Below are 15562 nucleotides of genomic sequence, written 5' to 3'. Positions count from 1 at the left end.
ACAGCAATAATAATAGCTGTTACTCAATGCTAGAAGCTATTCCATAGGTTTTACTACAAGGCAGGCACTGTTGGTCTTACAGTTGGAGAAACTGAAGCACAGAAAGATTAAGTAAGAAGCCCAAGTTACCCAGCTGGTACATCATAGAGCTGGAATTGGAATCGAAGAAAGCTGGTGCCCTCAGATGTCACACAGTGCACCAGTGCCCAGTCAGTGCCCAGAACATGGTTGGTGAATGAATGAGTAAACAAAAAATAGTAATGACTGAATGATCACATAGAGAATCTCAGGGACAGATTTACAAAAAAGAGAGGAACTTTGTATTGTGGCTGCAAATTCAAGCCTGCACAGGGGAGAAAACACACTTAAGTTCATGCTTTTAAGCCACATTCACTAACACAATTTTTTTTTAAACCCACTGCATGAAATTATATACTTGTACATATAATCAACTTGCTTTAGTTTTTGTATTGTTACTTTAGGAATGGAAACAAGTTGTTTGGTCTGGCTGTATCATTGACTAAAACTAGTACCAAAATAACCAGGAGCTTTGTTGAAATAGTGAGGTTAATTTAACAAATACATCCTGAATATAGTATGCTTATAGAGCATGCTGCTTTGGGGAGAAACAAGTGATAATATGGATATTAATTATAGAAAATTAAGATTGGAAGCGATGCCTCATCGCTAAGTCAGTCTTCAGCCTGCAGAATGGGATGCAGTGCACTGTGGAGGTGGAAGGGAGGAGTGAGTTGTCACTGGTGCTGTTTTCCTTATTTGACAAGTGCCTTGCTGTGCAAATACGACCCAAGTCAGTGTTTTCAAAAGCCCTTCGGCATAGCTTTGTTACCTCCTCTCGCCTGCTCCAGCAGTGTAGGAGAGATCCAGCTCCATTAGGACATGATGTTGCTAAAAATAAAAGATTCCGTGTTTTGTAAGGCTGTGATTATGGGACCTCGAGCAGCGTGCCACCCCTCTCCTGGGGCGCAGTCCCCAGATCTCCTGACCCATCACATCAGGCTCGGGTAGATGGGCTCAGTGCTGCAGCCATGAATATACACTGCCAGAACCAGCAGAGAAGACCTTCATCACATGGCTTGAGTAGAAAATGCTGTTCCAAGACTTATAAATATTCCCAAACCCTGTTTTCAGTTTATGCCTGAAGCCCAGATGCCTGATCCCTGTAATAATCTAGAGTGACAAACCTGTTAGAAGTTTCCTTTCACAAGCTCTGTCCAGCAGCACACGGACCACGTCCTGAGGGAGTGAGCTCCCCGGCTCTGCAAACAGCACCCAAGCGTGCCCTCTGCCAGCTGCGTTTTCATCATTTCATCTTCCTTTCTTCCACAGCAGAGAGATGATACATCAGAACCCAAGGGAACAAAGGGTGGAGGGTCATAGTTTCAGTGGGTCAGATTTTCAACCCATGAGTGGCATGTGGACTCACACCACAGTGCACGAGTCTGGTAGTCTGACCTTGTTTCTTTCAGGCCCTAAACCCAAAGGTCAGAGCCACTCGCCTTGTGTGTGCCGAATGCTGGATGAGGTCACCGCCTCCTTGGGAGCAGCCAGAGAGCGAGGCGGGATTACTTCCTGACCTCTCACGGGTCTTAGTCCCCCAGGGCACCCTCCATTCTGCCCAGTACATGAGCCAGTCTCATCTGTAGCACAAGGTATATTGCACATTATGGAACCATAATGTGATAAAAAAACACTCTTCAGAATGATTCAACCAAAAGATTCCATTCAAAATGCAAGACTATTATCCCAGGTGCCCCTAATACTGTATTTTGCATTTGTTTATCATTCCTTTAGGCCATTCCTGACCGGTCATTTTTAGCCTAGGTATGTCTGCTTCCCTGAGAGCAGTGGAACACAGCTCCATTAATACCAGTGAGCTGGGACTGGCTTGCTGTTTCTCATCACTTCATTCCACTGTAACTTGATGATCATTACCTTTTTTTTTTATTATTTTTATTTTTGCTGTGTTGGGTCTTCGTTTCTGTGCAAGGGCTTTCTCTAGTTGTGGCAAGCGGGGGCCACTCTTCATCGCGGTACGCGGGCCTCTCACTATCACGGCCTCTCTTGTTGCAGAGCACAGGCTCCAGACACGCAGGCTCAGTAGTTGTGGCTCACGGGCCTAGTTGCTCCGCGGCATGTGGTATCCTCCCAGACCAGGGCTCAATCCCGTGTCCCCTGCATCGGCAGGCAGATTCTCAACCACTGCACCACCAGGGAAGCCCCGATCATTACCTTCTTAAATAACATTGTTATGGTCATTAGTTTTGTGGGTGAGTCTCCATCTCCTACCCCCTCTTATTTTTCCCATTATCAGAGCCTTACTTGTTACAAACAGAAAGTAAATAACCACGCAGGCTTGTGGACCCAGTTTCATAAACATGCAGGTTCACGCCGGTACCTGGATATTTGCTTTCTGAGTACGTGAGCTTAAATGATTCCTCAAAATGGAAAGACAGTGCAAGCTACTCAAGATGGAGGCTAAACCAATATTTAGAAAGCCACTGCCTATTTTAACACTGGCCTGCATGTGTGGTGGGCACCCACTTTCTGTTTTGTGTATTTGGAGCTATTGCAACTGGGCTGAAATGCACCAGAGATGGGTTCCTGGAAGGGACAGTAGTGGCAGTTCAGAAGGTACCCGTTGTATCGAAGCAACCCTTGACCCCGATCGGACCCAGTCGGGGGCAATTCAGTACACTCCAGGTGTCCTGCTTACAAGTCCCTGCTTCAAGGGATCCCACAGACTTCAGCAGTCTCCTCTTCTCCTGAACTGGTCAGGATTTCTTAGTTGACAACTGATCATGTCATCTTGCCTTTCCATTGTTGATTTACGTGGTTCCTGAAAATTAACTTATTGTTCTTATCTCCTCTTCAAAGCTAAATTGTAGGTTTCTTGAGCACAAGGCTGAGTCTTGTACTTAACCATTTTCCATAGCACTTAGGTTGAAATCCCAACTCTGTACTTACTAGCTCTAGGACCTTGGACGCACTCCTTCACCTCCTTGCTTCTCAGTTTCCTTGTCTACAAAACACCGGCAATCGTGCCTGCCTTCCAGTGCGTTAGGAGAACCAGCTAGCACGGTGCTGGGTGCTAGCGGGAGCTTGGTGAATAGTAACTGACTCTCTAGACAAAGCCCTGCGCGCAGAAGCTGAGCAAAATTTAGCAGAATTAAATATGATGAAGCATGGTTTAAACTTGCAGGAGGGAAGAGCTAATTATGGACTCTTGAAATTCCATGGTGAGGACACCGTTTTCTCTGACCTGGGATTGAATGACACTTTACGACCCTGTTTTTATTCATGACTCGTTCATGACCATGTGACGATCATTTCAAGCTCATCATGTCTCCTGAGCCCCCAAAGGATCAATGAACTGATTTGGGATGTGGAGACTGTGCTTATTGGCATCCTTGGACCCACTCATACATTTAAGTATTAGCTTGGCCCTGAGCGGAGAAGCTTTCTGCAGCTCCTTGCTGCCATGAGGCAGGTGGTGATGCCCAGGACTGCTCTAGTGATCCTCAAGCGTGTCCCTTAGCTTCTTTAGCAATTTTCTTTAAAAGCAGCCATAGCGGGGGATAGTGGTACAGCTTACTGAGACCGCATCAAAATAAAAAAGAAATGGGGATGAGAGTATGAGGAGGACTGTATAAAAAAAACATAAATAGCATCAAGATGAGTTTCCCCGATTTCCCGTATAACGAGCGCATCTGCCAAAACTCAAGATGTGGGACTTCCCTGGTGGCGCAGTGGTTGAGGGTCCGCCTGCTGATGCAGGGGACACGGGTTCGTGCCCCGGTCCAGGAAGATCGCACATGCTGCGGAGCGGCTGGGCCCGTGAGCCATGGCCGCTGAGCCTGCGCGTCCGGAGCCTGTGCTCCGCAATGGGAGAGGCCACAACAGTGTGAGGCCCGTGTACCGCAAAAAAACAAAAAAACAACAACAAAAACTCAAGATGTGTATTATCCACTCTACAATTGGCAGATTGCCTAGGAGCGGAGCAGAAGGTGCTTACTGATGGAGGGGTCAGCTCTGCCTTGATTCTGCCATTTTCTCTTTGTGGTGGAGCCATGCTACAATGAAGAAATGGGTCCTGTGACATTGTCATCAACCTTCTTTGGTTACTTATCAATATGCACTTCCTTACCTTACACTCCCTTTTATAGGTTCCTGGGAGAAAAGTACATTAAAAAGACATTTGCTGAATCTATTGCCATGTCAGCTTAGTAAAATGAAAGCATAGGTCAGGTGAACTCCCTTTCAATATAGGTGCTAAGGGACGTGACAAATAAGCACCCCTGCCTGCCATTGATTAATTGGTATAGTTTGTTGGTTTACACAGTGCCTTGCTCCAAAAGTAATTTGAGACAGCACTCACCGAGCAGAGTGTGTTGTCACCTTCTGGACACTATAGTTGTATGTTAGGGACACAGTTAGACTTCAGACATATTCAGTAATATACAAGCTTTTATCAGATGTTTAGAGACCCTCCTTAGGTGCAGGGTTACAAAGAGAAGTGAAACAATCCCTCATCTGAAGAAGCTTTGCTGTCTACCGGTAGAAACTGACACAATTAAGTACAATAAAGAGAGATGGCAATGATCGCCATTGTAGAACTACAATGTGAGTCTTGCAGTCATGGGTTTTCGTTGTGTGTGTTTTTTTTTTTTAAACCAAACATCTCAGGACTCAGTATCTGATGGAGAATTTTTTTTTGAATTGTATTTAAAGTACTTCAAAAATATTAACAATTAAAATTCCATTCAGCTATGTATCTAAGAAATTTCCCTTACTAGGCATTCCCTTAGAATGCAGTGATATAAAATGAGCACTGCCCTTGGGGAAGGCATATGGGGGCTGAGAGGATGGTGTCATTCGCTCTCTAAGCAGTTTGCAGAGGGCTCCCAGAAGAGTTGATGTCTGCGTTGAATCTTGAACAGCAGATATAGGTCCTCACAAGAGTTTGGGCTCTGCTTGCTGTCCTGAATTCAATCCACGTGGCAGTCAGCTCCAAAGCCTGCGGGTTCGTCTCGCTCTGCACTTATTCCCCTAGCAGATATTTTTTAGTCACTGCTACTGTAGCTTCCAGCAAGGACCCCATGACCTCTGCTTTCATTTGTTTTGTACACATGATTCATGGACCTGCCTCCCCTCCCTTCCCTATAGGGTCAGCAGTGCTTGCAAGAACATAGAGGATGCGTGGGTTCTGTGTATAGGGTAAGGAAGCCTGCCCTGAACACCGGCAAGTTTAATCCATTTTCATTCGAAAGAACAACTGGCCTTGGGCAACATATTTCTAATGGTCTAAGTCATTCAGCGTGTGTGTGCGTGCAGGCATGCGCGTGTACACAAGCTGTGCATAAATAGCACGTTTCCAATCTGCAGAAAATGTGTAATGGACAAGCGGCACATGACAGTAGGCTCAGCCCCTGAAGATTTACCAGGAAAGAAGACAGCTGCCTGGCAAAGCTGCTGCTTATAATTAGGGAAGGAGTTGCCCATGTCCTGTGCCATTCAACAACTTCAGCCATTTAAATGACAGCCGGCTTGTTTAGCTCTAACCACCCTCCACCCTTTTTAGGGGCCAGGAGTTAATTTCTTTTTGAGAACGCTGCTTTGGACTGTCATCTCTAGTATCATTGTAAGATGGGATATGACGTGATGACTGGAACATCTCAACTAGCAACCATGATGAATGAGCAAAACACAGGAGTTGCTTTCAACGTCTCTTTTTAACTTTGTGAGGGAAAAACTATTTTCAAAACCCCGTGGACTTTCCGGTTTCTAACAGGGCCATATTGCTAGTTCTGCAGTTGACGAGAAAACTATAATGCTTTCTTTGGCTCGAGTGAGCTGTGAGAAGTATCACAGCACTCCTGACGTACAGTGGCTCTCAACAGGATGGATGGGGAGGGAAATTAATAGGCTTCCCATTGTTACCGTGCATTTTTGGCAGGATATTTCATTAGTGTAAACACTGAACCCACTGTCATCTTGTTTAGCCACTTGACCCTGATGATTTTCAATTCTGTGTGTCGTGATGAGTAGAGCACTGGCATGCACGAGACAGGCCCTAATTACTGGAAGCAGAATCACTGCTGACCCAGGACGAGATTAATTGCTCCTTTGCAGTCTTTATCCTGGGACATTAGCGCTGTCTGGTTATCTTGCTTCAGCTGAGGGATTCGGGACAATAGCAGTGCTGATGGTAACGGTCGGCAATTCCCCTGTTTGTTTTGCAGGTCACGGCCAGGGGGTTTGGGCCGCTGTTGCAGTTCGCCTACACCGCCAAGCTGTTACTCAGCAGAGAAAACATCCGCGAGGTCATCCGCTGTGCCGAGTTCCTGCGCATGCACAACCTGGAGGACTCCTGCTTCAGCTTCCTGCAGACCCAGCTCCTGAACAGCGAGGATGGCCTGTTTGTGTGCCGAAAGGACGGTGCGTGCCAGCGCCCGCACGAGGACCGTGAGAACAGCGCCGGAGAAGAAGAGGAGGAGGAGACGATGGATTCGGAGACGGCCAAGATGGCTTGCCCCAGGGACCAGATGCTTCCAGACCCCATCAGCTTTGAGGCCACTGCCATCCCAGTAGCAGAGAAGGAAGAAGTTTTGCTGCCGGAGTCCGACGTGCCCGCGGACACCAAGGAGAGCGCGGCAAAGGACGCATTAACGCAGTACCCCAGATACAAGAAATACCAGCTTGCATGTACCAAGAATGTCTATAACGCATCATCACACAGTACCTCAGGTTTTGCAAGCACATTCGGTGAAGAGAACTCTGGCAACAGCCTCAAGCCGGGGCTTGCCATGGGGCAGATTAAAAGCGAGCCGCCCAGCGAAGAGAACGAAGAAGAGAGCATCACGCTCTGCCTGTCTGGAGATGAGCCTGACGTCAGAGACAGAGCCGGGGACGTGGAAATGGACCGGAAACAGCCCCGCCCCGCCCCCGCGCCCGCCCCCGCCCCCCCTGCCGGGGCCGCCTGCCTGGAGAGGTCCAGGGGCGCGTCCTCCCCCTCCTGCTTAAGGTCTCTGTTCAGCCTAACAAAAAGTGTGGAGTTGTCCGGCCTGCCCGGTACCTCTCAGCAGCACTTTGCCAGGAGTTCCGCGTGCCCTTTTGACAAGGGGATCACTCAGGGTGACCTTAAAAGTGACTACGCCCCTTTCCCAGGGAATTACGGACAGCCCCACATGGGCCAGAAGGACGCGTCCAGCTTCACAGTGGGGTCCCCCCTCAAGGGGCCTGGGTTGGAGGCGCTCTGTAAACAGGAAGGAGAGCTGGACCGGAGAAGTGTGATCTTCTCCTCCAGCACTTGTGACCAAGTGAGCACCGCGGCGCACTCGTACTCTGGGGTAAGCGGTTTGGACAAAGACCTCTCCGAGCCGGTGCCAAAGGGCCTGTGGGTGGGGACTGGCCAGTCCCTCCCCAGCTCACAGGCCTACCCTCACGGTGGGCTGATGGCTGAACACTTGCCAGGAAGGATGCGGCCCAACACCAGCTGCCCGGTGCCAATCAAAGTCTGCCCTCGCTCGCCCCCGTTGGAGGCCAGGACTCGGACTTCGAGTTCGTGTTCCTCCTACTCGTACGCCGAAGACGGGAGCGGGGGCTCACCCTGCAGCCTGCCTCTCTGCGAGTTCTCCTCCTCGCCCTGTTCCCAGGGAGCCAGATTCCTGGCCACAGAACATCAGGAACCAGGCCTGATGGGAGATGGAATGTACAACCAAGTCCGACCCCAGATTAAATGTGAGCAGTCTTACGGCACCAACTCCAGCGACGAATCCGGATCGTTCTCCGAAGCAGACAGTGAGTCGTGTCCTGTGCAGGACAGGGGCCAGGAGGTAGGGAACCCGACTAAATTCAAGCATGTGATCCACCCTCAGTCCTTTATCTGGACTCTCCCTGCCCCCCACCACTGCCAGGTTGTTCTTGTTTGTCAAGATTAAAGGTTACAGTAAAGGGACTGTCTCCCTCATCCGCAGAGGCAGGAGGCTTCCAGGCGATTCCAAATTAACCACTTTGTCCTAGAAAGCACTTGAAATTTTATGGAGATTTCAGTACTCAACAAGCAGAGGCAAAGTGCCTAGTGAAAACAGTCAGTCTAATGCCTGAAAGCGTGCGCAGGCGCTCCCGATCCCCGCCCCCCTCTCCTTCCCGTCCGTCTGCTTTGAAAGGATGCCATACCCCTCACCCTCATCCTTGCCCCTGGCCTCTTCAGTGTGAAGGAAAATATAGAATCGCTTTCAAAACTGACTGGTTGAAACTAGAGAGAGCCACACTAAACAGGTGCTTTCCCGGCACCTTTAAGTTTCCTTGTCAGATGGGACTCTGGAGCCATCCCTTGTCCATTCATTTCGAAGCAGGTGATGGACAGCTCATCATCTGTCCCAGTCCCAGTGTCACTGAAGAAGCACCCTTGTCAGTCACTCATAGCTGTATAACGTGTCATTTCCCAAGCTCCCCACAGATGGTGAGAGTCATTTTTAGGAACAGTGGGGTTGAGTAGCGGTTTCTGTCCACCCTGAAAGCAAAGTACTTTCTAGATAAAAATTCCCAAAGGCTCCATCTACGTCTTCCCAATGCTGGGAGAGGAAGCAGGAGCAACGCCAGCCACATCGTGAGGAAGACTCACGTGGCCAAGGAGAGAAAGAATAGACGCCCTCAGATGTCCCCCCTTCCCCTGTAACATGAGAGGCCCCCGGAAGGATCTGAGGGTGTCTGTGTCATGCTCTGGCATAGTCTTGCTGATCGACAAGGAACCAACCTGAGACTGCCACCTGTGTCTCAGACCTGCCTCCGGAGCAGGACAGAGCGAGCCCAGTGAGAAGTCCCTCCCGAGGGCTGCTTCTCCGAAAAACACAGGAGGAAATGAAGCGTGGCCCTCATCATGCCAGTGCCCTCCACCCGCATCTGCACTCCCTGGTTATTAGCCTCTAGTGAAGCAGGGATGTTAACCCAACCAGACAGCAGAAATGCCACCCAGGGTGAGGTGGGTTTTCACAGAGCCACGTGCGGTTTATTCAGCCTCTGCGAGGCTGGCGAGAAGCACATGAAGATTTTAGATCGGGCATGTTTTGAAAATAGATTCCAAAACTTCCTGTGCCAACTACAGAAGTGCCCTGTGGTCACTTTTTTCTGGCTAGCCCGGTCCCCGCTCTTCTGTTACTGCCTGGCAAAGATGGAAAAAGAAACATACTGAAAGGATTTAATTTAGCTAAAAGTCATTAAAAAGGAAATTTGAATGGGAAACTATTGCTATTTGAATACACTGTATCCCCTCAGGTTTGGGATGGAGGGTTGGGCTCAGTGCCCCGAGCCAGACTCACATCTCTGTCATCACATCTGTGTCCCTGACCTGAGAGGATTGAGGTTTCGTGAGAACAGTGAAAGGCTGTGCGTTCTCTTTCCTCACTCATTTCTTTCCGTCTGATCACAACATTTAGGAGGTTTTCTTTTTTCCCTGAAATTACTCATAGGCACCCCTGATGCAGAAGCCCAGTCGCTGGGTCCATCGGCATAACGATTTCCCTTGCCAAGGATGTCTCCAGAAAAGGATAAATGCCTTTGAGTCTTTGTTTTCTTTACATCTCTCCCTTAAGAGGAGCCTCACCATTAACTAAAGGGAGTGTGCGTTTATGACATTTGCATGTTTAAGGACCTGTCAGTTTCAGATAAATCTCCTTTTGTCTCTCTAATGTCCCCAAAGAGAACTTAAAGTCACCTCTTGGAACTAAATGCTGCCAACAAGAGCACATGTGTCTTTCCTGTGTTCGGGCCTTATCACTTGTCTACCTTAGACCTTTTCAGCTTTAAATGAATCGATGAAAAGGAAAAATTGGGGCTTCCTTGGCGGTCCAGTGTTTAGGGCTCTGCGCGTCCACGCCAGGGGGCGCAGGTTCGATCCCTGGTTGGGGTGGGTGGGGAGGGAAAAAAAAGAACAGGAAGAACCATTCAACCTATAAAATAGTCATGAACAGGACTAGTCTCCCCTCAAAAAATACCGCTGTTTTCAAAAATATTTTTATTTTCACTTTTAAAAAATAGATCTGTTCTTTGCATTTCTAAACAGTCTCGAAAGAAGAGACATTTTCCAAATTTCTGTGTCATTTCGGGAATCACATTTAGCCCCTCTCGGTAGTACATTTTGGGTAGGATTGTTATAGTGAAGCTAAGGTTTTTTCCCAATTTGACCTTTTAGTTTTCCTAAAGTAGAGATTAGGTTTTGCAAGAACTGTCTCAGGGACTTAGCATGACTGTTCCTCTTTGAGTTAATACTTTGCTTTGGGGAGTTTCTTTGACCCAGTGGAAGTGTGGTCTCCAGTAATAACACTGAAGGCAAACCCTTCACAAAGTGAATCATAACTGATCCAGAAGCCAACATCTCCTGGGCTGATTCTTCCCCGATCTGCTCTTGTGTAAGGTTCCAGGTGACTTCTCTTCCAAGTGAACCCCAAAGAGATGCCAGAGCCAGAAACCAAAAAAAGAGTTTCCAGGGGACTTCCCTGGCGGTCCAGTGGTTAAGATTCTGCGCTTCCACTGCAGGGGGCTCGGGTTCGATCCCTGGTCAGGGAACTAAGATCCCGCATGCCGTGCGGCATGGCCAAAAAATAAATAAAATTCAAAAAAGAAGAGTTTCCACCTCCAGCCAGCCACCTGTTCAGTACTTCAGACTGACGGGTCCTGGCTTCCTCCCAGTCTCCCTTCCTCTGTAAAGACCCAAAATGTTAGATCAAAAGAAAAGTGTTAACCTACCTTATATTCTGATTTCTAGTTACACCCTCTTAACTCTCCTATCTCGCCAGCATTGACTTCTCATCCTAACTATTCGCCAGCTTTGAGGAAAGTTTAAATAAGCACAATATTGTCCTGTATCAACAATCAGCTTTTTTAAGTTCCTTTTTAAAAATAATCAATCACAGCATACCCAGCCCCTAACATACCAAATTTAGCAGGCTTTCTCTGTGCCTACAGCAATATACAAACACACATTTGCATCTCCAGGGGTTTGGGTTTTATTTTAATACCATTTGCCATGTAATTACTAAGCAGCTTGCTTTTTGCACATAGCTGTCTACTGTGTACGTGCCTCTAGGTCAATCGTGTAGGGTTGACACATGCTTCTTTAATATCCCTGGTTCCCATAAATCACAATTGACTCATAAATCACCTATCAACAGACATTCCGGTTTCCAGTTTTTTCCCTCTTACAAACATTGGTGCAATAAACATTCTTGTGAACATGTTTAGTGGTGGTGCTTTTATTTTTGTGGGTTAGAGTCCCATAAATGGGTTAAAGGTTATACTCATTTGTTAAATACTACCTACCTACTTTCCCAAAAGGTTGTAGCAATTCACATATCCTTCAGCAACTTATGAGTGTCCATTGCCCCCTGTTCTTGCCAGTAGGAGTGGTCACCAGTCCTTTTGTTTTTTGCCAATCTGATGGGCAAAACACGACTTCTCGTGAAGTTGATAACTTTCTTGTGTGTATTCGCCATTTTGTATTTCCTTTCCTGGACTTGCCATCTGTCCACTTTTTGGGTATGTTGTTTGACTTTAGTCAGTTTACAGGATCCTTAATCCTTAATATAGGAATATTAATCCTTTCTTATATTAATCCTATATCTTCTCCTTGTCTACTTTTTATAGTGTCTTTTTCCATTTAAAAAAAATTTAAGTTTTATGTAATCGAATTATCAATCTTTTTCTTTATGACTTCTGGGTTTGCTATTTTACTTAAAAAGTCAACTTGGGAATTTTTATTTATTTATTTATTTTTGGCTGCACAGCACGGCATGCGGGATCTTAGTTGCCCAACCAGGGATCAAACCCGTGCCCTCTGCAGTGGAAGCATGAAGTCCTAACCACTAGACCGCCAGGGAAGTCCCCAACTTGGGAATTTTTTTCTTCCAATGATGAAAAAATGGACAGGTCATATTAAGTGAAAAAGGTAACATAAACAGTATATATAACAAGGTCCCAGTTTACTTTGTAAAGAAACATAAATAATAAAAGCAGTATAGAGAATAAGACAAAATGGGAGGCAAAGTTGGCAAGAGGGAATACAGGGAAAGGTTAATTTCTATGTATTTCTGTAATGTTTGAATTCTGTATTCAAACAGATTCTTTATTCTGTATTCTTTATTCTGTATTCTCACACAGATTCTTTTCTTAAGTGAGATATAATTCATATACCATAAAATTCACTCTGTTAAAATGAACAGTTCAGTGGTTTTCAATGATTCACAAAGTTGTATGACCATCACCAGTGTCTAATCCCAGAATATTTTCATAACCCCCCCAAAAAACATAATATCCAGCAGCAATCACTTCTCATTGCCCTCTTCCCTTTCCCCATGACGTTACTAAACTATCTTCTGTCTCTATAGATTGCCTAGTCTAGACATTTCATTTCAAAGGAATCTTACAATATTGGCCATTTGTGTGTGGCTTCTTTCATTTAGCACGTTTTCAAAGTTCCTCCTTGCCCTTGATGTACCCACCAGGTACATTATCATGTATCAGTTCTTCACTCCTTTTTATTGCTGAGTAATATTCCACTGTGTAGATATACCATTTTTGTTGATCCGTTCATCAGTTGAGGGACATTTAGGTTATTTCCACTTTGGGGCCATTATCAATTATTTGCTATGAGCATTTGTGTACAAGTTTCTTGTAGACATGTGTTTCAGTTCTCTTCGTTATATACCAAGGAGTGGAATTGCTAAATCCTATGATAACTCTATGTTTAGCATTCTGAGGAACTACTAGACTGTTTTCCAAGGTAACTGAACTATTTTACATTCCTACCAACAATGTATGAGGGATCCAATTTCTCTGCATCCTCATCAACATTTGTTACTGTCCATCTTTTTTATTGTAGCCATTCTAGTGGTGTAAAGTGATAGCTCATTGTGGTTTACAGGTTCGTTTTTAAATTTTGAAAATTATAGAAGAGTCATGAGCATTTGCCAAGTAGTAAGCATCTTAGTGACATAGTTTTGTACCGCAAGCATTACCTGTAGGTTTTAATAAAGAAGCACTAGGAAGACAGTTTATCTGCATAGTCAAAAGCATTGATTAATTGGACATGCTTTATTTATTTTATTTTTTTGGCTGTGTTGGGTCTTTGTTGCTGCGCGTGGGCTTTCTCTAGTTGCAGTGAGCGGGGGCTACTCTTTTGTTGCAGTGCACGGGCTCAGTAGTTGTGGCGCATGGGCTTAGTTGCTCCGCGGCACGTGGTATCTTCCCAGGCCAGGGCTTGAACCCGTATTCCCTGCATTGGCAGGTGGATTCTTAACCATGGTGCCACCAGGGAAGTCCTGGACTTGCTTGATTAACATGCTTCATGTCAAGAGGGATGAAAGTGTATGAGGGTGATGTGCGTACGTATACGTTAGTGTATGTGTCGGGGCAGGGAGAAATAATGTCCAGAGCAAACACAGAAATGTTTCAGAAGAGCCGTGTCTGACTCTATGTCTTCCACCCAAATGTTGGCTTCCAGACATGTGTTGGATGTAAAATGTTTACAGTCGTTTTTGTGGTTTGTTGAATCAGGCATCTTTTTACAAGTAACTGTAGTTGGTCTGCTTAATATTTAGAAAGAAAACCTTGCTGGGCAGCATAGAAGTCAGCCATATTTCTAATTAAAACAATGTTTTCACGTTGTCTAGAAAGACTCTTAGCATCTGCAACTGCAAAGCATATCGTATGACTGAAAGAAGAAACTATGTGACAAAGAAAGATAGGGCTGATAAACAGAAATACTAATACTCCACAACGACTACTAGTACTATTACTAATAATAATGGGACTTCCCTGGTGGTGCAGTGGATAGGACTCCACACTCCCAATGCAGGGGGCCTGGGTTCAATCCCTGGTCAGGGAACTAGATCCCACTTGCATGCCACACCTAAGAGTTTGCATGCCACAACTAAGGAGCCAGCGCAACCAAATAAATAAATAAATATTATAAATAAATAAATAAAAAGAATTCTCCCTTAAAAAATAATAATAATACTTCATAGTCATAAGGCAATTCAAACTTTTCAAAGCACTTTCTCCATCTATTATCCAGTTTTATTCTTCATAGCAATCCTCTCAGCTAAGTAGGGCAGATATTATCTCCCTCTGACTCCCAGATCCTCAAAGAACTTCAGGACAGAGAAGGAAAGACTTGCCTGAGATCACATAGCTAGGTAATTGCAGCATCACAACTAAATTCCAGGTGTCCTGTGTTTGTTTCAGAAACTGGATCATAAGAACAGAGGTTAGACGGACAGTTGTGCAGGAAGTGTGTTTTTGGCAGGGGAGATTTTGTCACTGGCATCTGCCCGGCACAGAGCTGGCCGTCGCCATTCCAACAGCACTAGAATTGTCAGCCCAATGGGCATCTTGCTTTGTCCCCAAGACAACTCACAGGGATCTGAGGGGCTTGTAAGAGCATAAATGTTAAAGGCTTTGGAGAGGTGACTGCACCATCCGGTCCTCAGGGTACTTGCTAAGGGATCCAACTTCTGTAGCTTCTACTCAACATCTAATAGTGAAACCAAGAAAGGAGATAGGAAAGAAGATTGACCACCAAGCTTCCGCTGGGATTTCTAGAGGAAAGAGGTGCTTTTTTTCGCCTTTTTCTACAACACCTGCGTCTCTGTCCTGCTTCACCAATAGCCCCCATCCAGCACACCAAAGACACCAGGTGAGTGAGATGTGTGTTGAGAAGCACGGTGAGGTGAGGTAGCCATTGTGCTGTCTGATTCCAACCCTGTAAAAAGTATACAGAGGAAACAAAGATCACGGGGAAGTCCACCAGAGCAGGAGAGTCATTGTTTGGGTGTGGAAATTTTATTCTCCTCTATTGTCTCATAATTGAATTTTCTGCTAGAAGTTATATATTTCTTGTACAATTTGTAAATGGTATTTTTGTTTTACTGGGAGAGAGGGGATGTGGTTTTGGCGGTAGCAACAGGGTAGTTGTTGGCAGGAGAGAGAAAGGGAGCAGCTGATTTCTGTCTGGTGAGAAGGAAGCACAAGCACCTGGGGTCCAGCCAGCAGCAGCCCCTGCTCGGGCCCCCAAGGAGGAATATTTAGGTTTCTTTCACTGTACAGATGCCACAGCATCTTCCCACCTTTTGTCAGCCCCTAGGGCCAGAGACCCCTCGGCACTGCAGGGACCACTCATTTCAGGGAGCTCCCAGGAGGTCTAATCCCCTCCTCTGGTCACTACTGAGCCAGCCAGGACGGGTACCGGCTGAAAACAGCTTCTGCCCTGTTCCTCCTGCTGTGCCCCAGAGAGAGGAGAGTGAGTACCGTGCTGGGGCCAGGATGACAGCAACAGAGCAGATTAGACAGGCTGAGGCTGCCCGATTCTCGGAGTGAGTCTCCACTGAGAACCCAAGCGGCGGCAAGCACCTGTCTAGAGAGACATCGGCGCCCCGGACCCCTCGGGCCTTTGCCCTTCTAAGCAGCCTGGCCAGCCTTCTGTGTCTCTACGCTGAGCCTCACTCGCATGTGATTGCCGAATGGTGGTGGTGGTGATTGGCTGGAC

The 15562-nt window shown here is 46.4% G+C and overlaps 1 protein-coding gene across 2 annotated transcripts in view; it reads left to right on the top strand.

Annotated features, from left to right (window-relative positions):
- The window catches only part of BACH2 (BTB domain and CNC homolog 2), a 359382-nt gene that overhangs the window by 330264 nt on the left and 13556 nt on the right, over positions 1 to 15562 (top strand). For both annotated transcript variants that reach the window (XM_030859506.2, XM_060283794.1), the window contains exon 5: positions 6264 to 7856. In XM_030859506.2, coding sequence (XP_030715366.1) covers positions 6264 to 7856 — 1593 coding nt within the window. The remainder of the gene's footprint in view (positions 1 to 6263; positions 7857 to 15562) is intronic.

Source organism: Globicephala melas, chromosome 14 (assembly GCF_963455315.2).
Source record: "Globicephala melas chromosome 14, mGloMel1.2, whole genome shotgun sequence".
NCBI classification, from domain to species: Eukaryota; Metazoa; Chordata; class Mammalia; order Artiodactyla; family Delphinidae; genus Globicephala; species Globicephala melas.
This window is presented reverse-complemented; position numbering and strand designations above follow the sequence as displayed.